Raw genomic sequence first — 25778 nt, forward strand, 5'->3', positions numbered from 1 at the left:
GTTGCTCTGCTTTCAGATATTTCTACATCAATCTGTTCAGACATTATGACGCATCTCTGTAGGAAGTGGAACTTCACCCTAGGGGAAAGAAGTAGAGAGAATAATGCTGTGCTTCAATTATCCCTTGCAGATGGTTAACTCTGGGATACTTGACCCTTCCCTGGGCTCATCACTGGTTGACTCCCACCAGAGGACTACAGGTCCCAGGGGGCGTTGCGTTCAGCGGGGCCTGACGCATGCGCATTAGCGAGTGCGGCTAGCCCGGTGCGGCTGGAGTGTCCATGAGGAGGAACAGGACGAAGGGTGAGTGAGGGACAGAAGGTTAAAGGGGGTGACTCCAACTTGTTGCGTCGGATTCATGAAGGTGAGAAGTGGTGGCAGCAGCTTTCCGCCACATCACAGGAGGAGTGAGGGAGGGAGGTTTCTGGCGGGAGTGTCAAGGCTGGAGTTCGGAGGGCGGTTACCGGCCCCCGGCCCCCGGCCCCCCCGGGACAGGTCACAGGTAACCGGCCGCTTTCCTTAACGCTCGCAGAAGCTCCAGGTGAGGAGGGTGTAACCAGGCGCCTCCTATCTCGCTCCGTCCATCCAAGCTGCGCTGCCCCACCCTGAGGTGACTAAGACAAGTTGTGCATCCTGTCATCGCTCAGTCCCTCCCTCCCTCCATCTTAGTCAAACTGAACAATCAACCTGCAGGTACGACCAGGGCCTGTGTATAACCACAGGGGCTGTGTATAACCCTGTGGGCAGTGCCAGGGGCTGTGTATAACCACAGGGGCAGTGTATAACCCTGTGGGCAGTGCCAGGGGCTGTGTATAACCACAGGGGCTGTGTATAACCACAGGGGCTGTGTATAACCCTGTGGGCAGTGCCAGGGGCTGTGTATAACCACAGGGGCTGTGTATAACCCTGTGGGCAGTGCCAGGGGCTGTGTATAACCCTGTGGGCAGTGCCAGGGGCTGTGTATAACCACAGGGGCAGTGTATAACCCTGTGGGCAGTGCCAGGGGCTGTGTATAACCCTGTGGGCAGTGCCAGGGGCTGTGTATAACCCTGTGGGCAGTGCCAGGGGCTGTGTATAACCACAGGGGCTGTGTATAACCCAGTGGGCAGTGCCAGGGGCTGTGTATAACCCTGTGGGGCAGTGCCAGGGGCTGTGTATAACCCTGTGGGGCAGTGCCAGGGGCTGTGTATAACCCTGTGGGCAGTGCCAGGGGCTTGTGTATAACCCTGTGGGCAGTGCCAGGGGCTTGTGTATAACCCTGTGGGCAGTGCCAGGGGCTTGTGTATAACTCTGTGGGCAGTGCCAGGTGCTGTGTATAACCCTGTGGGCAGTGCCAGGGGCTTGTGCATAACCCTGTGGGCAGTGCCAGGGGCTGTTTATAACCACAGGGGCTTGTGCATAACCCTGTGGGCAGTGCCAGGGGCTGTTTATAACCACAGGGGCTGTGTATAACCCTGTAGGCAGTGCCAGGGGCTGTGTATAACCCTGTGGGCAGTGCCAGGGGCTGTGTATAACCCTGTGGGCAGTGCCAGGGGCTTGTGTATAACCCTGTGGGCAGTGCCAGGGGCTTGTGTATAACCCTGTGGGCAGTGCCAGGGGCTGTGTATAACCCTGTGGGCAGTGCCAGGGGCTGTGTATAATCCTGTGGGCAGTGCCAGGGGCTGTTTATAACCACAGGGGCTTGTGCATAACCCTGTGGGCAGTGCTAGGGGCTTGTGCATAACCCTGTGGGCAGTGCCAGGGGCTTGTGTATAACCCTGTGGGCAGTGCCAGGGGCTGTTTATAACCACAGGGGCTTGTGCATAACCCTGTGGGCAGTGCCAGGGGCTTGTGCATAACCCTGTGGGCAGTGCCAGGGGCTGTTTATAACCACAGGGGCTTGTGCATAACCCTGTGGGCAGTGCCAGGGGCTTGTGCATAACCCTGTGGGCATTGCCAGGGGCTGTTTATAACCACAGGGGCTGTGTATAACCGCAGGGGCTGTATATAACCCTGTGGGCAGTGCCAGGGGCTTGTGTATAACCACAGGGGCAGTGTATAACCCTGTGGGCAGTGCCAGGGGCTGTGTATAACCGCAGGGGCTGTGTATAACCCTGTGGGCAGTGCCAGGGGCTTGTGTATAACCCTGTGGGCAGTGCCAGGGGCTTGTGTATAACCCTGTAGGCAGTGCCAGGGGCTGTGTATAACCCTGTAGGCAGTGCCAGGGGCTGTGTATAACCCTGTAGGCAGTGCCAGGGGCTGTGTCTAACCATAGGGGCAGTGCCAGGGGCTGTGTATAACCCTATGGGCAGTGCTAGGGGCCGTGTATAACCCCGTGGGCAGGCTCAGGGTCTGTGTATAACTCTGAACAGTGCCAGGGTGTGTAGTTAAACCTATGGGCAGTGGCAGTGCCAGTGTGTGTGTATAACCCTGTGGGCAGTCAGGGAGTGGCGTACAAACCTGTGATGTGTGCAAGGGATCGTGTATGAACCTTGTAGGCAGTGCCTGTTACTCCATAACTAACCTGTGGGTAGTTCCAGGGACTGCATATTCAACCCATGGACAGTGCCAGAGACTTTGTACAACCTGTGGCAGTGCCATGTAGACATCAGCATCAAAATCTCATTGCAGAGTTTTCTCAACCTCTGTCACATGTTTAATTATGGATGTAAAGTCCCTACTTTTACTTTAAATTACTACCATCTCCTAATTATAAGTCAACTTCTCTTTGCAAATACTGTAAACTATTTTGGTTGAACTGAGGCTGTCTGTCATAGGAATAACCTCCTCACTAATTTGCCAGTTAGACTTGTGGCTTTGATTTAAGCGACAGGAGAGATTAGGTTGTGTGTTGATGGACTAATCTCTAATGGATTGTGAGCCACTCCATAGGAATCCACAGTAATTTGCAATGCAGGAGTTTGGAAGAAACATGAAATGATTATCATTGGACCCAGTTGAATGCTCTGCTGTGAAATGCAAATTGAGAAGGCTGAATCAGGACTGATTCAAATTTTCAAAATCCCAATGGATAGAAGTTTTTATACACTGGATTCAATGGAACTGTTGAAAAACGTTTTCTGATAAAATAAACAAGCAGCGAGCACAAGCCGATGATTAGACAGAAGTGAATAATAACTGATCAATTGGATCTTTTGCATGGACTTCAGTAATGATACCATCTAAATTAGCTGAATATTTACCCTTTATTGCTTTAAATATAAAGTTAGTACAAAATATTAACAGTAATGAAATAGCTTATCACATAAAGATCATTGCTTTCTTATGCTAGTGCTAAATTGTAGCTAGATACCAGTTGAGAATATTTTCCTTCTATTTATTTGGTTTCGTTAGTCCTTGGGAGTGTTGCTGAACAAAGAGACCTTGGAGTGCAAGTTCATAGCTCCTTGAAAGTAGAGTTGCAGTGAAGAAGGCATTTGGTATACTTTCCTTGTATTGGTCAGAGTATTGAATGCAGGAGTTGGGAGGTCATGTTGTTGCTCTACAGGACATTGGATAGGCCACTTTTGGAATATTGTGTGCAATTCTGGTCTCCTTCCTATCAGAAGGATATTGTGAAACTGGAAAGAGTTCAGAAAAGATTTACAAGGATGTTGCCAGCGGTGGAGGATTTGAGCTATAGGGAGAGATTGAATAGGCTGAGGCTGTTTTCCTGGGAGTGTTGGAGGCTGAGGGGTGACCTTATAGAGGTTTATAACATCATGAAGGGCGTGGATACGATAAATAGACAAAGCCTTTTCCCTGGGGTGGGGCATCCAAACTAGAGGGCATAGGTTTAGGGTGAGAGGGGAAAGATGTAAAAGAGACCTAAGGGGCAACTTTTTCATGCAGAGGGTGGTACATGTATGGAATGAGCTGCCAGAGGAAGTGGTGGAGGCTAGTACACTTGCAACATTTAAAAGGCATCTGGATGGGTATATGAATAGGAAGGGTTTGGAGGGATGTGGGCTGGGTGCTGGCAGGTGGGACTAGATTGATTAGATTAGATTACTTACAGTGTGGAAACAGGCCCTTCGGCCCAACAAGTCCACACCGCCCCGCCGAAGCGCAACCCACCCATATCCCTACCCCTTACCTACACTAAGGACAATTTAGGATGGCCAATTCACCTGACCTGCACATCTTTGGATTGTGGGAGGAAACCGGAGCACCCGGAGGAAACCCACGCAGACACGGGGAGAACGTGCAAACTCCACACAGTCAGTCGCCTGAGGCGGGAATTGAACCCGGGTGCCTGGCGCTGTGAGGCAGCAGTGCTAACCACTGTGCCACCGTTGGTTTGAGATATTGGGGTCGGCATGGACGAGTTGGACCAAAGGGTCTGTTTCCATGCTGTACATCTCTGTGACTCTAAACGAAAGGTAACTATCTAACCTACTGTTCCATCTAATCTTACTGTGTGCTCGCTTTTGTATTTCACCTCATAACAGATTATAGAAGTTGAAACATGCACAATGGTTGTGTGTGGAAGTAATTCAATAACCAGTTGAGCTTTAAAACTGGATCTTAAGGACTGTTAGTTTCCTCTTTGTGCCCCATTTGTTATAGATATTTTTCATCACTTGTTTATACATATGACACATCACTTGAGCAGGTGGGACTTGAAGCCAGGCCTCCTGGCCAAGAAAGAGGGATTCTACAACTTTGTCACAAGAGACCCTGCTTTGTTATACACCTGTTTGTATTCTACTTGGGTTGGTTAGCTCAGTTGGCTGAACAACTGGTTTGCAATGATGACTGATGTCAACAATGTGGGCTGAGATCCTAGACTTGCTAATGTTACCATGAGGACTTTCCTTCTCAAGTTTTCCCCTCACCTTGACCTTCAGTTATCTCTCTTTAAGGATAGAAGATAGCATTGTGTTATTATCACTAGACTATTAATCCAGAGAGGTAAAAACAATGACTGCAGATACTGAAAACCAAATACTGGATTAGTGGTGCTGGAAGAGCACAGCAGTTCAGGCAGCATCCAACGAGCAGCGAAATCGACGTTTCGGGCAAAAGCCCTTCATCAGGAATAAAGGCAGTGAGCCTGAAGCATGGAGAGATAAGCTAGAGGAGGGTGGGGGTGGGGAGAGAGTAGCATAGAGTACAATGGGTGAGTGGGGGAGGAGATGAAGGTGATAGGTCAAGGAGGAGAGGGTGGAGTGGATAGGTGGAAAAGAAGATAGGCAGGTCGGACAAGTCAAGGAGACAGTAACTGAGCTGGAAGTTTGAAACTAGGATGAGGTGGGGGAAGGGGAAATGAGGAAGCTGTTGAAGTCCACATTGATGCCCTGGGGTTGAAGTGTTCCGAGGTGGAAGATGAGGCGTTCTTCCTCCAGGCGTCTGGTGGTGAGGGAGCGGCGGTGAAGGAGGCCCAGGACCTCCATGTCCTCGGCAGAGTGGGAGGGGAAGTTGAAATGTTGGGCCACGGGGCGGTTTGGTTGATTGGTGCGGGTGTCTTGGAGATGTTCCCTAAAGCGCTCTGCTAGGAGGTGCCCAGTCTCCCCAATGTAGAGGAGACCACATCGGGAGCAACGGATACAATAAATGATATTGGTGGATGTGCAGGTGAAACTTTGATGGATGTGGAAGGCTCCTTTAGGGCCTTGGATAGAGGTGAGGGAGGAGGTGTGGGCACAGGTTTTACAGTTCCTGCGGTGGCAGGGGAAAGTGCCAGAATGGGAGGGTGGGTCGTAGGGGGGTGTGGACCTGACCAGGTAGTCAGAGAGGGAACGGTGTTTGCGGAAGGCGAAAAGGGGTGGGGAGGGAAATATATCCCTGGTGGTGGGGTCTTTTTGGAGGTGGCGGAAATGTCGGTGGATGATTTGGTTGATGCGAAGGTTTGTAGGGTGGAAGGTGAGCACCAGGGGCGTTCTGTCCTTGTTACGGTTGGAGGGGTGGGGTCTGAGGGCGGAGGTGCGGGATGTGGACGAGATGCGTTGGAGGGCATCTTTAACCACGTGGGAAGGGAAATTGTGGTCTCTAAAGAAGGAGGCCATCTGGTGTGTCCTATGGTGGGGACCTGGGTTCAAATCCTGCTGTAGCAAAAGGTGGAAGTTGAATTCAAGAATAATCTGGGAATAGGAGTCTAATGATAACCATTGCCAGTTGTCAGGAAACACCCATCTGGTTCTCTAATGTCCTTTAGGGAAAGGATGGCAGTGGCGCAACAGTTAACATTGTTGCCTCTCAGCAGCAAGGACAAGGTTCGATTCCATCCTCGGGCGACTGCCTGCGCGAGTTTGTCACATTCTCTCTTTGTCTGTGTTTGTTCCCTCCAGGTGCTCTGGTTTCCTCTCACAGTCCAAAGGTGTGCACAGTATGTGGATTGGCAATGCTGAATTGCCCATTGTGTCCAGGGATATGCAGGCAAGGAGGGTTATCAATGGGAAATGCAGGGTTACAGGGGTGGGGTGTATTTTGGAGGGTAAGTATGGACTTGGTGAGCAGAATAGCCTGCTTGCACACTGTTGAAATTCTGTGAAATCTGTTGTCTGTTCCTGGTCTGGCCTATAGTTGGCTCTTAACTGCTCTCTGTGCATTAAATGGAACAATAAATGCTGGCCTAGCCAGTGACACCCACATCCCATGAATGATTTTTTTTAAATGAGAGCAGCCCTATGATACTCTGGGTCTTTGGTGATTTAACTTGCATCTTACACATATTGATATTAATTTTTAAGAAATGACTATGTCCAGATGCTTATTGCAGATGAGTAAAACTGACATGCTGTCAATGCATTATCTTATTTTAGGTCTTTTGTGCACATGGTGTGTTCCATGCAGCCAAGTCTGCATCACGATATAAATTGAATGATTTCGACACAATAAAATTCCTTATATAGGGCGGCTACCTTTTAACACATGAATTAGGAGCAGGAGACAACCATTTGGCCCCTATTCAATTGGATCATGGCTGATCTAGTTGTATTGGGCGTGTACAATTCAAAAAAACAAACCTACCTACCTACTTAAAAATATTCAATAACATCGATTCCACCACCTTCTGAAGCACAGTTCCATAGTCTCTCAACTCGCTGAGAGAAAAAAGAAATCTCCTGATCTGTGTCCTAAAATGCTAACCTGATTTTAAAACAGTGTCTCCGGCTCTTGCCTTTTCCACAAGAAAAGACATTCCTTCCGCTTCAACCTTACCAAGGTCATTCACAATGTTATGTACAGGGGTCCTTGATTTAACGAACATCCAATTTATAAAGGCTCGTACTTATGAATTCCAAACCCATACAGGGGTATAGTTTTAAAGATCCATACTTACGAACAGCTATTTTACATTGACCTACATTGTGTTCAATTTGCAAACAAATTTGACTTATGAATGGACTCAAGAACAGAACCCATTCACATCTTGGGACTGCCTAATCCACAGTCAAGTCACTCCTCGCTCTTTTAAACTCCAATGGAAAGAGTCCTGTCTGTACAACCTTTCCTTGTAAGAGAACCTGCTCATTCCAAGGATCAATCTCGTAAACCTCCTCTGAACCGCCTCCAATTTTCTTAAATAACGAGACTGAATACACCACACACTATTGGAGATGTGATCTCACCAATGTCCTGTTTAACTGAAACATGACACCCTTACTTACTTGTTCACTTCCTCTTGAAATAAATATGGTAATTAGCAATATAGATGAATATGACCATTGTTCTGTGTGTAAGAGGGAAGTGTCATAAATGTAGATTGAGGAAATTCAAACAGATTCTTAGTAATTTTGACCCTAAATATTAAACCTACTTAATTAAAAGAGATTTTCAATGCAGCAGGGAAAACATACCAGTGAGCTCTCTTACTCTGCTACCACTCCGTTCTTTATGATTAATAAATGACAATGGAGAAATAATATATTGTTGCATGTCTGCAGGTTGTATGTAGTTCTGTGTATAGGGTTGTGAGAAAAGATTCAAAAATATAGCATCTAAGTTGCTTATCACTGAACATCTCTATGTCACTTGGCTCAGTTTTATACCTTGATTAGTACAGAGTTTTGGTATGAAAGAGAATTTCTGAAATGTTGCAGAAATAACGGCTGATTTTCATGGTCAGCGATGACATCATGAAGCTGGGTGAGCAGCCAATCAGATTGAAATATTCCCGGACGGCAAACCAGGAAGTGCAAACCACTTTTAGACCCTTTTGCTTTAAAGTTTTGAATTTTGTAGACAGTGAAAAAATGATTAGGTCATACATAGCTAAAGATAGAAGCTAAATATCACAAACAAATACTTTTAATTATGTGGAATTTCCAAATAATTGTGGAGTAATTAGTGTTTCAGCAAAGGACCAGTGAGGCCACTTAACAGTTATAATAAATTTAGCGTCCCATTAAAAACTCAATTAGACATGGTTAAACGAAGTGTGACTTTTCAAGGGTTTTTACTGTGACTCCCGAGTGGAAATTCTTCTCGGTTCAGTAATTTATAATTGATTACCATGTGACGGGGAACGTCAACGACGCACCCTTTGGAAAGGTGTAGATTCACTAACAGAAATTTCCGGATTTCTGCACTTAAAGACATACGTGGTTCTGAAACAGCTTGGCAGGGTAGACGTTGAGGTGTTTCTATTAGGTGACAAAAACACAGGGGGCTAGCATCACTTCGTGCTGAGATGATAAATTTCTTGACTCAATAGCTAATGAATCTTTGGAATTCTCTACCCTTAGGTTGTGGATGATTCATCATTGAACATGTTTAAGGCTGAGATATACAGAATGTTGGTCTCAGAAAATGTTCAATGTATGGGAAGTGTGCACGAAAGTGAAGTAGAAGTCTAACATCAGCTGTGCTCATATTGAATGGTAGAGCAGGTTTCATGAGCTGTATGGTCTTCTACTGCTCCTGATGCTTGTGTGTACTGTAGAGATTGCTGTCAGTTCAGAACTCATGATGAAGCTGTAGCATTTGGGTGCTTAGGAATCGCCAGTTGATTTCTGGCTGCACAGGTTTGAAAGGGAATAATAATACTGCCAGAAAGTGTTGGAGACACTTTCTTTTTCGACAGATGCTGCCAGACCTGCTAAGTTCCTCTAGCACTTTCAGCTTTAATTTCCAGCATCCATTCTGTTTTACTTTTTATTATAGAGGTTCGTATCAGTTACAGTTTCCAATCCAGATTGTAATCCAGTAACCTCAGCTGAAACATTCATGATGGAATGTTTGGTGGAGACAGATTTTTGCCTTCCCCATAATAATTGACCTTCTTGATAAATGTCCCTTTATGAGAATTCTTAATTTGTCTACAACTCAGCATGCGTGGCTGCCTTTCAGAGAGCAAATAAGAAAATTGGATTGTACTGCAGGGGGAGGTCTTTTGTCATTCCTTGGGCAATTATACTAATTTTGTAAAAGAGTACAGACATTCAACAGATTTAAGGGATGATCAGGTTTTTTCAGTTTAGGACCTTGTTTTAATAATGATAAGTTCTATCCTTGACTTTGTACTATGGTTCATTGAAATGTTGTTTGTACTATGTTAAACTTGGAAATGCTTTTATCTGATATTTACATTGGGAGGTTTTCTAGTGTGTCCTAGAGCTGTGATGTCACAAGGGGTTATTGACCACTTTTGTGACATCTTTACTGCGTTATAACAGCAGTCATAACAAGTTGCAGGAGAAAATGTTTTTATGTTCTGTTGCGTGCCTAAGTTCATTTTTTTCACAATAATGATTTGTTTAGACTTTGAGTGAGCATGTCCTTTTCACCCATGACCTACAGGACAAATGAGGAATTGGGTAGAATTGAAACAAAATATTTTTACCTGTATTCAGGACACCTCCTTCCATCTATGGTTCACAGAAAAAAACGTCAATTAAGCACACAATAGCTTAATGTCAGGCGCAAGCTTTATTTGCACAGAGAATCAGTTCATATGTCACAAAGGGTAGCAATTCAGTTTTGTTACTCTTGCTATCTTACTCAGCCTTCACCTTTCTTAAACAATGTTTGCCTCCCACTAACTGGTATTTCCGGCATAGAAAGAACTTTGGGCTGTCAACTCCTTCTAACTTCTTTATAAGATAATTCTGTCTTATTTAAAAGTATCTATACTTTGGAAGAAAGTTCTTAATTAATTACCCATGTTTGCTGTCTGTTTTGATCAATCCTCCTTTGCATTTTAGTTGATGGTCTCTGCAACAGAACTTCTTGTTTGGACTCCATTTTAATCTTTGTTTCCCAACCTCTTGGTCTGTCAATCATTCTTGGTTTAATAAAGCGCATAATGGCTATTATAGTTCATTATTAACTGAATTCCCCTATACACCATTTATATTCCTATGTTACATTGTCGACTTTTAAGATACTTCCTTCCATTTTCCCAAAAGCAACTATATAAAGATCAGTATTATAGAACCTTTATCCACTAAAGTTCTCATTTTTGTTCAGTTAGTGTGTATAAATAATTTAATCTGTTTTTAATTCATTTAACACATTTTTATCTTCTTTGTTATTCTTAATCTGGTTGGTAAATAGAAACTTTTATTCCTGATTTCAGTTCTTGCTACCACTGCTGATTTTACATCGCCTGTCCACTTACTTGTTGATCAAACTACAAAAGTGACTGCATTCTTAAAAATAATTAATTGAATGTAAAGCAGCTTAGCATATCCAGGGATTTTGAAAGGCACAGTATAAATGCAAGTTTCTACTTTCTATTGCCTATCCCTGGTTTAAACTAACGGTAATTATTTAGAGTCATAGAGATGTACAGCACAGAAACAGACTCTTCAGTCCAACTTGCCCATACCAACCGGATATCCCAACACAATCTAGTCCCACCTGCCGGCACCCAGCCCGTATCCCTCCAAACCCTTCCAATCATATACCCATCCAGATGCCTTTTTAAATGTTGCAATTATACTAGTCTCTACCACTTCCTCTGGCAGCCCATTCCACACATGCACCACCCTCTGAATGAAAAAGCTACCACTTAGGTCTCTTTTATATCTTTCCCCTTTCACCCAAAACCTATGCCCTCTAGTTCTGGATTCCCCCATCCCAGGGAAAAGGTTTTGTCTATTTACCCTGTCCATTTTATAAACCTCCTTAAGGTCACCCCTCAGCCTCTGATGTTCCCGGGAAAACAGCCCCAACCTATTCAATCTCCCCTAATAGAGCAAATCCTCCAATCCTGGCAACATTCTTGTAAATCTTTTCTGAACCCTTTCAAGTTTCACAACTTCGTTCCGATAGGAAGGAGACCAGAATTGCATGCAATATTCCAAAATTGGCCTAACCAGTGTCCTGTACAGCCGCAATATGACCTCATAACTCCTATACTCAATACTCTGATCAATAAAGGAAAGCATACCAAAAGCCTCTGCACTATCCTATCTACCTGCGACTCTACTTTCAAGGAGCTATGAACCTGCACTCCAAGGTCTCTTTGTTTAGCAACACTCCTTCGGACCTTACCATTAAGCGTATAAGTCCTACTAAGATTTTCTTTTCCAAAATGCAGCACCTTACATTTATCTGAATTAAACTCCATGTGCCACTCCTCAGCCCATTAGCCCATCTAATCAAGATCCCGTTGTAATTTTCTTCGCTGTCCACTACACAATTTCGGCGTCATCTGCAAACTTGCTAACTATACCATTTGGACTAACTATCACAGCACTGGAGGAATGGTGCAATTTCTGTTAAAATGCAGTACCAAGGAGCTGGATTTACCATACTTAGTGATGTTGCTCTATTGGAATGCTGATATGACCCAAGTGTAAGTTGCGCTTTGCGCTGTGTGCCCCTCCCGCTCCCCACCACCCCCCAAAAATACACACTCACGTGCATATAAATTTCTGTTTTACATGCACATATACAATAATTGTATATCTTGACACTCATTCCTTTCTCCAATACCATTGATTTTATGTTTTTCTTACTGCAGTAGCCAACCAAATGCTACAGATTCACCTTTGACCTACTTCATAAGAATAGAGATAAAACAAAACCATCTGGTTGAGATTACACCTTTTTCGTCTCCCTTCACTGATATGTAAGTAGTGCTGTTTGCAGCAAGTGTGATTCTACTGAGATCGGAAATTTGTTGCCCTGTCAGTGAAGTGAAACTTGTATCAATTTCATATTTTTAGGAAGTGTGGGGAATCCTAGTTCTTTTATGATTCATGAAAAGATTCTCAGTAATTTAAAGAAAATCCCTATACTCTAGTGTCTATACGCTTGCTTAGATTATTGCCAAGATTTGCTTAGCATATATGGTCTTAGCATATCATTCCAGCCATCTTCAAACATTTTGTTAACACAAATGCAAAGTGTGTTGGTTACCAGTTGGTTGGACTAATAACATGGTTCATATTTGCTGCTGCAAAGTCTGACAACCGTGATATATCTGACACAAGATGCACTGGATGTACAGTTTTGTGTTCACTATCAAAGTGTGAAAACGTAATAACAACCTGCACAAGTGAATGTTGGGACGTTTGCTCTCAGGAGAACTTTGTGGTTGACGATTAGCTTTCTCTGCAGTTTTCAGTTTGTTTTTGTAGATGGTCAGAAGAATTTGACCACTTAGACTGAGTACTTGAGAAGCGCTAACATTACACAAATGGAAAATATAGTACAGTATACAGTCTTTGTGCTACTTGGTTGAAGACACCATTTCGGGCATTACTACGCTGTAAGTTCTATGTCATTAGTGTCACTTCTTGGATGTAGCCTCCACAATCTGGTCACAGCTAGGTCATTTATGTATAGGTTAAAAAGGAGTGATGGTAGAACAGATCCCTGAGGGAAGTCATTAAGTTGATAGCTCCTTCAGCTTGTCCAATCACTCATGGCAGTAACCAAGCAAGTGTCTAAATATATCAAGGCTGTTGATACATTAGCAAGTAGATCAAGATGAAATGATTGGTTGTTAAGACAATATTTAGATTAAAGTATTCTTTATAACTGTCCGCAATATAAAAATGATTCCGTAAATCTAAGTAGTCAGACACTTGTGCTGTTTCCTCCTAGTGATTGGGCTGAGTATTTTATACGGCCAACAAAGACCAGTTGGGAGTGTACTCTAAGCCTGCTTAAGAAAATAATTGAAATTTTCTCAGAAGCAATTCAACTGGGAATTTCCCTAACTTCCCCAGATTAATATGCTAAACTGGTACCTGGGTTTTTCCATGCCTCCATATTGCATCATTCATAATTAGGTAAGAGAATCAGAGTTATAAAGCATGGAGAAACCAGGAAGTCCACACACTATTGTCAAAAGCAGTTGCATAGTGTATGAGCTATTTGCTCCATCCTTTTGATTGACCTTTATTATTAGAACTTCTACTTAGGGACACAACAGAACATAAAGTTAATCTTCAGAAAAACGATAAACATAAATATGCTGTTTTCACATTTAAATTTCGTTGTAAAAATGCTGGTGATAGGGGAAGTGAGTTATTTGCATGAGAAGGTAGGTGCTTGTTGCATCATTTCTAATGTGGAAATACTATTGTCATCTCTAAAAAGTTGTTATTGGCTGTTAACCAAAAGCCTAGCTTTTCCAGTAAAAAGAGCTTGATAGCCTGGGGAAGGGTGATTTCTCGTTTGACTACAAGATAAGGGCAAGTTTAAAAATCCTGGGTTGAACTTTGTAATGGATTAAGCTTTGAAGCTAAGTAAACATGTATATTCTTAAGATTTGCTTGTAATTTAGTGAAGATTTTTTACATAATCAATAGGCTGAAAATAAAAGGTGCAAAAATGAACCCAGTTGCTGCTTAAGGAATAGATATCTCAAAGTTATCAAAAGTAACATAATATTTGTAAAAGTAGAAATTAATCTGCCAGAAGAAAAAACTTTAAAATTGTTACTTCTACATATTTAACTCTTCAGTAGTTATCACTAAATACCTAATGTACCATAATATGTAAAATGAACATCTCGCCTCAAGAATACAGTAAATCATTTTTTGTTTATATTTTAAAATAATTTGTAATAAGTTTCAAAAGCCTGATTAATCCAACATTTTCAAGAACCAAGCTGTAAATGACAGTGTTAGGAAAATTCGATGCCCTAAACCAGAGGCAGTGTTCAAATTGTGGTCTAACTAATGCTTCGTATAATTTCCACTCAAATCATTTGCTGAACTGGAACCCAGTATTCACTAAAGATGAGATGAAATGGAAGAAAAGACATGAAAATTGCCTAGTTCCATTGTAGTAACTCAGTTATTCTGTAATCTTTAAATCCTTTGTCATTATGTATAGTTTTATGCTCCAAGTGAGAAATCACATCAAAGTACCAACAGTGAGGGTAAGTCCTCTCCAATTGATTTTGAAGGTGCAGTGGTCTACTTGTTTGCTTTTGTTCAGTTTAAGAACTTGGTAATGAAACAAGTTCTAATCTCTGGGTACCTTGATTTATTTAGAAGCAGCTCTGTCGTTAATGTTATTACAGTGATATTGTCAAGTAAATCATTTTTTAAAAGTAATATACACTTGTCCACTGACGATAATTTCTTTAGTGTGGTTTGTATGTTCTTCTGTTCGAAGGTCCTGAAAGGGCTAAAAAATGAAGACTAAATTAGAATACTACAATCTGAATTCTCAACGTGTCACTGACTGGGATAAAATTAAATTAGAATTATAGTATTCTAAGATGACTTAAGTTTGTTTTCTATATTTTTCACAGAACTGAAGGCTTGTTGAATGCAAACAACTTTACAACAAATTTTGGATTTGCAAGCAACATCAATTATCTTGAGTGCCAATCTTATTGTGAAGACTTGTTCTTGATACTTTTTACAGATACTTTACTATGGCCGTGTCCTTGAAACAGGTGTTCAATAAAGATAAGACTTTTCGCCCAAAACGTAAATTTGAGCCAGGCACGCAGAGGTTTGATTTGCACAAAAGGGCGCAAGCATCGCTGAATGCTGGATTAGATCTGAAATTGGCAGTGCAGCTCCCTTCAAACGAGGATCTCAATGACTGGGTAGCTGTACATGTGGTAGATTTTTTCAACCGTATTAATCTGATTTATGGAACTGTATCAGAATTCTGTACGAATGATACATGCCCAATAATGTCAGGAGGACCTCGATATGAATACAGATGGCAAGATGAGAATAAATACAAAAAGCCTACTGCACTGTCAGCACCGCAATATATGAGTCTCCTTATGGATTGGATTGAAACCCAAGTGAACAACGAAAGCATTTTTCCAACCAATGTTGGTGAGCTGAAACATCAAATACTGCCACTGAGTTTGCTTTTCATTTGTTCTTGTCAGTGTTCTCTGAGTAAATGTCATTTTGAACTACTAACTAAACCACAGCTTTTATCAACAAGCTAGAAAAAGCTTCATTTTTTTGATATATATTTTGTAAATGATTAGATAATCAAGTGGTTCAATCACGTTACATCACATAAGTCGTTGATTCCATTTAAAACTGAATTGATAGTAGGGCAAAAGAGGGGGCAGCTATAAGCTACATGTTAATTGAGGAAGCAATGTCTGATGAAAGAAAGTTTTACATTTCAATAATGTTGATCAACTTGCCATCATTTCAATACTGAGTTTACATGTTCTCCCTGTGTCTGCATGATTCGCTCTGTGTACTCCGGGTTCCTCCCACTGTCCAAAGTTATGTAGTTTAGGTGGATTGACCATGCTAAATGTTGCCCCATAGTGTCTAGGGATATGCAGGTTTGATAGATTAGCCATGGTTAAAAACCCCATGCAGGGTTACAAGAATGGATGTGGAGGGGTCGGTCTGGGTGGGATGCTGTCCCAAGGATCGGTGCAAACTCCACAGGCCAAATGGCCTCTTCCTGCACTTTCGGGATTCTGATTGCTTGGTTCCTCTGCTGAATCCAATGTAACTTTAAAAAAAGATGGCTGCCCTGTAAACCGTTTGGGATAAATCACTTTGCATTTGTCAGACTGGAGTTTAATCTATTGCTATACTAAATGGTATGTGGACTGTAAGCTATAGAGACAAATCAAAATAAAATGTTGGAAGTGCACAATACCTATAGTAGCAAAACATAATCAAGGGGACGAGAGTAGACCATTCAGCCTCAAGCCTATTCCATTGTCCAATTTGATCTGCCTCTTAACTCATGGTTCTGCAATCTTCCTTATTCTTATCAAAAAAAAATTGTTTTGAAAATTTCAACAAACTTACTATCAACTTGGGGTTGCAGTTCCAGATTTCCATACAGTCAAAATTGGATATGTACAGTTACTGATTACTTTTTAAAAAATTACTAATTTTTAAAAAAATCCTCCTTATGATTTAAGATTTGAATCCAGCAATACAAATATTCTGTTTTATGTAATACTGAGAGATTGATCTGATGCAGAGTAGTTCAAGCAAATTTACTTTGAAAAGTGCAGGTTTAACATTTTATTTCCAATTGTTATTTACTAAATACTCATAATCATGAACTTCAAAAATACTGTAAAGTTCGTGTCTACACAAAGAAATTTTGAGCTTTTGACACCATTTAACACTAACAAAAATGTTAAATTATATATATTTTTTCTCTTAGGTACCCCCTTTCCTAGGAATTTCCTGCAAGTTTGCAAGAAGATTCTCTCTCGCCTTTTCCGTGTTTTTGTCCATGTCTACATCCACCACTTTGACCGGATTAGCTTAATGGGTGCAGAGGCGCACGTTAATACTTGTTACAAGCATTTTTACTACTTTGTTACAGAGTTCCATCTAATAGACAACAAAGAATTATTACCACTGGTATGTTGCTTTACAGCTCAGTTTAACAATCAGGTTTATTTGATAGATTTCTTTTGAGAGTAGAGCTTTCTGTTCTATTAGCCTTTTTTTTGTAATTTTAATTGGGGTTAATAATGGGATATAATAATTTGGTTCCTGTAAAAAAAATGAGACTATAACATTAAAGCTGGTGGGAAGATAAGGTTGGATTAACTAACTTTGAGAAATTAATGATTTCAAATTTGGAATTTTTTTTTTCATCTTTAAACATGCACAGATTTGAACCTTTGGTCAAAAAGGCGCTGGAACTATTGAATATCTATCAGATGGGGTTTTTGTTTGCATTTATCTAGGTTTCATGAAACCATCTATCCTAATGTCCCCAAATGTGACTTGGTGTCAAATTCTGTTTGGTAACACTCTTGGAACATATTATGTTGAGGGCACTACATAATTATAAACTGGTGTTGATCACTAGACATGTTTGAATGAGTCAGAGGGCAAGAATTAGAACCTCATTATAAATGTATGGTGAGCGGCAAATATTTGCATAAAATGTACAGGGTACCACCAACCAAACCATTGGTGCATAATGTATGTTACTGGTTCGACCAGTTGGAGACCCAGGTTTCTGAAGTAGCTTAGTGGCTCTTTTCAATTCCATGACAAATTACAATTGCACTCACTCCTAAATACTGGAAGACTGGAACACTGAATTTTATTCATTCTAAAAACATTTTGAAAACACAGTGCAACAACATATTACTGTCAACTAAACAGAATTTCATCACATGCATGGAACCATAAACATTGAAGAGTCACTAGTAAATCCAGGAGGGAATTTGTGAGAAGTTTCTTTACCCCCAGGATTGGGAGAATGTGAAACTTGCTACTATAATGAGTTGTTGTGGTGGAAACATTTAAGGGGAAGCCAAACATGTATGCAACAGAGATAGAATTAGGAATATATGTTGATGGAGTTAATTCAAATAAGATTGGGCAGAAACTTATGTAGAAGATAAACACTGACATAGATTTACTATGTGGAATAGTCTCTGTGAACTTCAGATTCTCTGTAATCCCGTGAAGAAGCAAAACTAGTATGTCTTAACATTTGTTAAAGTTATTTTTCCTGATTAAGTTGTTGAATGTCACTGAAGCCAGTTCCGTTAGTAAACATTGGTGCAAGTTGATATAAAATATTAAGGAGGGTTACTTGCTGTAAATAATGTGTGAGTACCCCCATATATCAAATGATAGGCTTGCAAGTCTCTTTCCATAATTATTTTGAAGCAATAAAATGATGCTGCATGAAACCAGATTAACTGGAGATTTGGATTGTTTCATTGGGCTTTTTAATAATTTTCAAAGTATTTTTATTAAATAGGAAGCTTTCCAGAATTACATTCGCAAGCACAATAATTACATTTTAAATTAAGGACATACTGGGAATAAGCAATAGATAGTTCAGCATTGAAAGAAAAGGAATGCGCAAGAAGTTTTAATTATTTCAATTTAGAAATGATACTTTCTGCTAAAGATATGCCTTTTCACAGATTACTGCTAGTGTTTTGTCACGGGAGTTCTACTATTGTGATATAGAAATTAATGATTCTGCAGGAGCTGAATTAGCCATGGAATTGATTTAAATTATCAGTGTATATATTTAATTCAGAATTTGTTGTTCGGATCCAAATGACAGATTTTCTCATTTATCTCATCAGCTAATTATAAGTTTTGTTAACAGTAAATTGCTGGCCAAGACTTATTCTCAGATTTATTTTACTGGGAATATTTTGTGTAGCAGATGATGAAAGAAATGTTAATTAAAATCCCAATGGTGAGATGGCCACAAAAATCTGTAGATTAAAATATTTCTTGTTCAAGTTTTGTTAATTCTTCTGTAATATATGGCTGTACAATACCGTCATCTTGCTTCTGCAATTTCCTTTCTTTGGTGCTGATAATGGTATTAGAGTTAAAAATCTCACAACACCAGGTTATAGTTGAACAGGTTTAATTAGAAGCACACTAGCTTTCAGAGCGACGCTCCTTCATCAGGTGATAGTGGAGGGCTCAATCCTAACACAGAATTTATAGCAAAAATTTACAGGGTGATGTAACTGAAATTATACATTGAAAAATTATGTTAAGCCTTTCATCTGTTAGAATACAGTGATAGTTTCACTTCTTTCATGTGTAAATCACAAAACTTTTTTTAAAAAGCTGCATTCTCGGGTTAGCTGTTAACAATGGTGATAGCTAGACAATATGTTGAAGGTGTTGGCCCCCTGTGTTCTCTGTCTATGCCATGATGCTTAGATTGATTCTAATCTTAAAAAGTGAGATAATGGTGTTTTACATAAATTCATGCAGTTTTTGAGCTCCGAGTTCTACATGAATGCATGCAGTTCCAAATCAAGGGTATTAGAGGTCTACATCACAGAAAAAGCTCCCCTCCCCCATCAATTCTGTGCTGATCAAAAGCAACCACCTAATTATTCCTGCCTCATTTTCTAACGGTTGGCCCAGGCTTTGTATGCCTTGGCATCATAAGTGCACAGCTAAATACTACTTTAATGTTATGAGGGTTTCTGACTTTACCAGTCTTAAATTCAGTGAGTTCTAGATTCCCACAACCTCCGAGTGAAAACATATTTCCTAACATATATTTCCCTCTGAACCTTCTGTGCCTTACCTTAAGCTAATGCACTCTAGTCATTGATCTCTTCACCAAGGGGAAAGATTCCTTCCTGCTGACCCTATCTATGCCCCACATAATTTCATACCTCTCAATCATGTCTTCTATTCCAAGGAAGCCAACTACAGTCTATTCAATTTCTCTTCGTAAGTAAAACTCTCCAGCCCAGAAAACAACCTGGTAAATCTTTGCACCTTCTCCAATGGAAACACATCTCTCCTATAATGAATACAGTATCTGTGGCCCAACCAGCGGTTTATACATTCCCGCATGTCCTCACTGCTCTTAAATCCTATGCCTCAGTTTAAATGTCCATTTATCCTCTTAGTATTTTTATTTTTCTGATCTGTTACCTTAAGAGATTGGTAGAAGTGTGCACTAAGGTCCCTATGATCTTTGGTTCTCCCTAGAGTACAACTATTTATCATGCCTTATTTGTTCTGCCAAAGTGCATCACCTCATATTTATTCAGATTGAATTCCATTTGTCACTGTTCAACTTGTCTATATCCTTCTATAATGACGTGGAGGTGGCAGTGTTGGACTAGGGTGGACGAAGTTAAAAATCACACAACACCAGGTTATAGTCCAACTAGTTACCTGATGAAGGAGCAGCACTCTGAAAGCTCGTACTTCCAAATAAACCTGTTGGAACTTGTGCGTGAATTTCAGCCTTTCAAAAGTAGTATCCATGTAACAGTTGACCTCATAAATTTAACCTTAAAAATAGTCTAAAATGTTTGACTTTTACAGGAGTTTATAAGAGAGATGCCACAAACAGCAAGGACCTCAACATTGGTCCCTGTGGAACTCTAGTGGATATAGGTTTCCAGGCACAAAAACACCCCTTGACCATCGCCCTTTGGCTCCTGCCATCCAGCATCAAAATATTCTTGGATCCCATGGGCTCTCATCCTTGCTCTAATTCTTCCATGTGGGACCTTATTAAAAGCCTTGCTGGATTCCAAGTAGACTACATCAAATTCAAATGAATTGCCCTCATCAACACCTGGTCACCTCTTTGAAAAAGTCAATCACATTGGTTCGATATGACCGCCTTTTAACAAAACCACGTTGACTGTTCTTGATTAATCCCTGCCTTAGCGAGCTTTGAGAAGATTTGTAGCTCAGGTTGAGGTTTTGGATGTAGGTTTGCTCGCTGAGCTGAAAGGTTCATTTCCAGACGTTTCATTACCTTACTAGGTAACATCTTCAGTTGACCTCATGCTGAAAATTCCTGCTTCCTGTTTATATGTTTGGGTTTCTTTGGGTTGGTGATGTCTTTTCCTGTAGTGATGTTATTTCCTGTGGTGAAGTCACTTCCTGTTCCTTTTCTCAGGGGGTGGTAGATGGGGTCTAACTCGATGTGTTTGTTGATAGAGTTCTGGTTGGAATGCCATGCTTCTCAGAATTCTTGTGTGTGACTTTGTTTGGCTAGTCCTAGGATGGATGTGTTGTCCCAGTCAAAGTGGTGTCCTTCCTCATCCGTATGTGAGGATACTAGTGAGAGAGGGTCATGTCTTTTTGTGGCTAGTTGGTGTTCATGTATCCTGGAGGAGGTAATAAGCATAATCCCTGCCTCTCCTAATGCATATTAATTCTATCCCTGATTTGCTTCTGATAGTTTCCCCCACCACTGACATTAGTTGACCTTAAGGTAAAAACTGTAACACGGTGTTTTCTTTTTGCCAGCTGACTGAAGTTGTCTGTAACTGTCCACATGTGTTCCTGCCTGTCATTCTGTGCCTTTTGTCTTATTTGACAACTTTTAATAACAGTCTATGAGCCAGGATGTACTGTGGATAATTTCACAGCAATCATACCTTGTAATTATTATATTTTATTTCATTGGTTAAATCATGCAGCAAAAAGGAAAGCCAAAATTCCTGCATGTGGTTCTGTACTTTCTATTAACATCAACAAAACAAAATTCTGGAAATTACTGCTTCGACATTATTTTTCTTTGTTGTGATTAATTTTCAAAGTTCAAAATCATATGAACGAGCATTTCACAAATTATTGAGAAAATCTAAATTCTGTTTTTTGACTGAAGAACCATAGTTGCCTTTAGACCATTTGTGGATGCAAGGGGATCAGGCCTGGGAACTAAATATCCAAAAATACCCATCCAATTGAAAGGACAGGCAGGTGGGCAGAGGGCAAGGTTGCCTTGTTAATAAGTAGTGAGATTAAATTAATAGTAAGAAGCGATAGAGAGTCAGAAGGCAAGGGATCTGTGTGGGTAGAGTTGATGAACTGCAAAGGAAAAAAGACACTAATGGAAATTACGTGCATGCCTCTTAGCTGTAATCTTCATATAGTGCAGAAAATAAATTGGGAGAAGGAAAAGATATGCAAGAAAGGCATTATTGCAATAATCATGAGAAACTTCAATAGGTGGTGGATCCCAAGGAAAGGAATTCATGAAATGTCAGATTTTTTTTGGAGCAACATGTGGTGGAGCCACGAGAGAACAAGTAATTCTGGATTTGGTGATTGCTGTGTAATGAGGTAGATCTGATTAGGGAGTTTAAGGTGAAAGAATTCCTAGGGGACAGTGACCGTAATATGACAGAATTCACAGTGCAGTTTGAGAGAGACAAGCTTGAATCTGATTGAGTAAAGGAAACTACAAAGACACCAGGGAGGAGCTGGTCAGAGCTGTTGAGAAGTGGAGCCTAGCAGATAAGACGTGGAGCAGCAATAGCAGGTGCTTCTGCAGGTAATTTGGGAGGCACAGCAGAAATTCATTCTAAGGAAAGAGGAAAAATACTGAGGAGAGGACAACAAGGGAAATCAGATATAGCATAAAAGCAAATAAAAAGGCATACAATATAGTGAAGATTAATAGGAAGCCAGAGAATTGCGAAGCCTTTAAAAACCAGCTTAGGACAGCTAATAAAGCAATAGAGGGGAGAAGATTAAATATGCAGATAAGTAGTATAAAAGAAGATTGCAAGAGGTGTTTTTTAGATATCTAAAGGGTAAGAGAGAGGCAGGAGTAGACATTGGCCCATTGAGAAATGAGACTGAAGAAGTAGTAATGGGGAGCAACAAAATGGCGGAGGAACTGAATAGGTTCTTTGCATCAGTCTTCATGGTGGAGGACACCAGTACATACCAGAACTTCGAAAGTCAGGGGCAGGGTTAAGTTCAGTGGCCATCATTAAGGAGAAAGTGCTGGGGAAACTAAAAGGTCAGAAGGTGGATAAATAACCCAGACTGGATGGACTGCACCACCTGGTTCTGAAGGAGAAGGCTGAGGAGATTATGATGGCATTGGGAGGTGATCTTTCAGGGAGAGTCCCAGAGTACTCAAACGTTTTTTGTTGCACCCCTATTTAAGAAGGGAGGGAGACAATAGACAGGAAATTATAGGTCATTGGTAAGATTTTAGAATCCATTATTAAGAATGAGATTGTGGAATACTTGGGAGTGCATGGTAAAATAGGGCTGAGTCAGCAGGGCTTCATCAGAAGGAGATCATACCTGACAAATCTGTTAGAATTCTTTGAGGAGGTAATAAGCAAGATAGTCAAAGGAGAGCAAGTGAGTGGCATCTATTTGGATTTCCTTTGATAAGATGCCATGATGTTAGAGGCAAGGTACTGGCATGGACAGAAGATTGGCTGACTGGCAGAAGGCGAACAGTGGACATAAAGGAGTTTTTTTAAAGATAGCAGCCAGTGACTAGTGGAGTTCCACAAGGGTCAATATTGGAACCGCAACTATTCATGTTAAACACTACTGAACTAGACAAAGGAACTGAGGGCATCGTTGCTAAATTTGCAGTTAACACAAAGATAGTTGGAGGGACAGGTAGTGTTGAGGAGGTGCGGAAGGACTGGGCTGCAGAAGGACTTGGGCAGCTTAGGAGAGTGGGCAAACATGTGACACATGGAATACAATGTGAGAAAGTATAAGGTTATGCGTTTTGCTGGGAACACTGAAGGCATAGACTCTTTTCTAAATAGGAAAAGGCTTTGAAAATCTGAAGCACGAAGAAATTTGAGTCCTAGTTCAGGATTCTCTTAACGTTAACATACAGGTTAAGTTGTCAGTTATGAAGGCAGAAGAAATATTAGTATTCATTTCAAGAGGGCTAGACTATAGGAGTAGGAATGTACTGCTGAGACTGTCTCAGGCTCTGGTCAGACTGCATTTGGAATATTATGAGCAGTTTTTGGCCTCTCCTCTAAGGAAGGATGTGCTGGTCATGAAAGGGGTCCAGAGGATATTTACAAGAATGATCTTGAGGATGAGGTGCTTGTCAGAGGATGAGCAATTGAGGACTCTACGTCTGTACTTGATGCAGTTTAGAAGGATGAGGAGGATCTGAATGAAACTTATACAATACTGAGAGACCTGAATAGAGTGGACATGGAGAGGATGTTTCCACTAGTATGAGAGACTAGGATCCGAAGGCATAGACTCAGTGAAGGGACAAATCAGTGCATCTGAGAGGAGGAGGAATTTCTTAAGCAAGATAGTTGCTAATCTGTAGAGCTCATTTCTACAGAAGACTGTGGTGGTCAAGTCATTTAGTGTATTTATAATAGAGATAGGTTCTTGATTAGTAACAGGATTTCAAAGGTTATGGGGAGAAGTCAGGAGAATGAGCTTGAGAAACATATCGGTTATGATTGAATGGTGGAGCAGACATGATGGGCTGAATAGTCTAATTCTGCTCTTTTTATCTTTTGGTCTTATGGTTAGTTATCCCATTATGCCTGTTCCAGCTCTTTATGACAGTAATCCAAAGCAAATTGTATTGTTTCACTCTCTGTCCATAGTAATGGTTTCTTCCTTTGTGCCCTTTAAGGGCAACATATCTAAAAACAATCTGTGATTCAACTCCTGTCTTTAGAAAATATTCCATGGTCCAAAGGATTTGCGTAAATGCTACAAGGCTATCATTGCCACTAAAAAAAAAATTTGTTTCTTTAACAGAAGGAGATGACTACGCAAATGTGCCATTGAGAAAGGACCTTCTGACCAGAAGAAGCTGTTTCGTTCACTTATTGAAATGGATTTTCTTACACCAAAAAAAACCACTTGAAAGAAACTTTCTCCTGTTTCAAATAATGATTTACTGATGTTGAAATGTGAACGATACAAATTCCTAACATGGAATTTTCTATTGATATAGAAAACCATAATGTTTGCGGAAAATTCTATAAGGTGAAGCACCTACCTGGAGCAGTTAATTGCTTAACTTTTACAACTACTCTGAGTTGCATGATATTGTAGTTGTATTAATGCACAAAATGGAGAAAATTATAGCTTTTCTATTTTAATTATTCAGCAGGATATAAAGATTTATTGTTTTTTTGTAGTTGAGTAAAGCATATTTGAATGTATGATCAGGCACTATTGAAACAAGATCATGCAAGTTTTTTCCCATGCCTTTTAGAAATGAATATTTCAATTTACTTACTTGCACAGTTCATGTTGCTGATGTAATGAAAGGCTCTGGCTGGTGCCAGAAAATTTTGTAAAAGCTATTTGTAATATTCCATGCAGATTTTACTTCTGTGAGTTTCCTAAACAATTGGTTTAATCCCAATTGTTGGAATCCCAAAAGTTCTTTATAAAAGAATTGTACCATCACAGATCAATCAATAATGCTGGCTTGCAAACAAGAACATCTGTAAATGTAGTCCTGATATGGTACATAGAATATCACTGAACAAAAAAGTGGATTTTTTTTTAAAAAGCTATTTAAAAATGAATGATATACTTTTTTAAACTAGTATTGCTTGTTTAAGGTTTGACTGTTCATAATGCTAGAGTACAATATAGTTTTCCATAGTTCCTGGGGGCACCTGTGATGTAAAGAAGTTCTTGTCAAATTTATTATATTTTATATCTTATATTTTATCTATTTGGCTTCATACATTACATGATGTGATTAAATCTCTTACTATCTGAATTATTTGAATAGTCTTCTTAATTCTGAGTGATGTTTCTTTTTAGGTTAATGTCATGTTGTTAAAACATTTGCATTTTAATTTTTTCTTCCTCCAATTCTAACTGTTGCGTGTTCTGTCCAGGGTGTTTTTTTAACAGTGAACTCAAAAGAATGCATTGTTTTTGTGAGAATGAGTGCACAACAGAATAGTAACCATAACATAGGTTTGATTATCATAGAGTTGTAGAATCCCTACAGTGTGGAAACAGGCCATTTGGCCCAACAAGTCCACACCGACCTTCCAAAGAGTATCCCACCCAGATCCATTCCCTTACCTCTGTTATTCTACATTTCCCTAACTAATGGACCTAACTAATGAACATCTCTGAACACTATGGGCAATTTAGCATGGCCACTTCACATTAACCTGCACATCTTTGACTGTGGCACTATGTTAAAATCTCTGGCTTTCATCA

The 25778-nt window shown here is 40.6% G+C and overlaps 1 protein-coding gene across 4 annotated transcripts; it reads left to right on the plus strand.

Annotated features, from left to right (window-relative positions):
• The first annotated feature begins 227 nt into the window (after window positions 1-227).
• mob3a (MOB kinase activator 3A) lies at window positions 228-25323 on the plus strand. 4 transcript variants are annotated; one of them, XM_072594052.1, is made up of 5 exons: window positions 282-303; window positions 11894-12001; window positions 14645-15188; window positions 16510-16712; window positions 24342-25323. In XM_072594052.1, exons 3-5 carry the CDS (start codon window positions 14771-14773, stop codon window positions 24369-24371), a joined length of 651 nt encoding a protein of 216 aa, XP_072450153.1. In that variant the 5' UTR covers window positions 282-303; window positions 11894-12001; window positions 14645-14770; the 3' UTR covers window positions 24372-25323. The 4 variants fall into 4 exon arrangements, with proteins under 4 accessions (XP_072450152.1, XP_072450153.1, XP_072450154.1 ...); XM_072594051.1 differs by lacking the exon at window positions 11894-12001 and having other exon boundaries at window positions 228-303; XM_072594053.1 differs by lacking the exons at window positions 282-303; window positions 11894-12001 and adding an exon at window positions 344-364.
• The last annotated feature ends 455 nt before the right edge of the window (window positions 25324-25778 follow it).

The sequence above is a fragment of the Chiloscyllium punctatum genome, chromosome 24 (genome assembly GCF_047496795.1).
Source record: "Chiloscyllium punctatum isolate Juve2018m chromosome 24, sChiPun1.3, whole genome shotgun sequence".
NCBI classification, from domain to species: domain Eukaryota; kingdom Metazoa; phylum Chordata; class Chondrichthyes; order Orectolobiformes; family Hemiscylliidae; genus Chiloscyllium; species Chiloscyllium punctatum.

Coding starts and splice junctions, on each gene's coding strand:
- mob3a (XM_072594051.1), top strand. CDS start 14,771: ATGGCCGTGTCCTTGAAACAGGTGTTCAATAAAGATAAGACTTTTCGC. Junction 15,189..16,509: donor CATTTTTCCAACCAATGTTG/GTGAGCTGAAAC, acceptor TTTTTCTCTTAG/GTACCCCCTTTCCTAGGAAT. Junction 16,713..24,341: donor ACAAAGAATTATTACCACTG/GTATGTTGCTTT, acceptor TTTCTTTAACAG/AAGGAGATGACTACGCAAAT.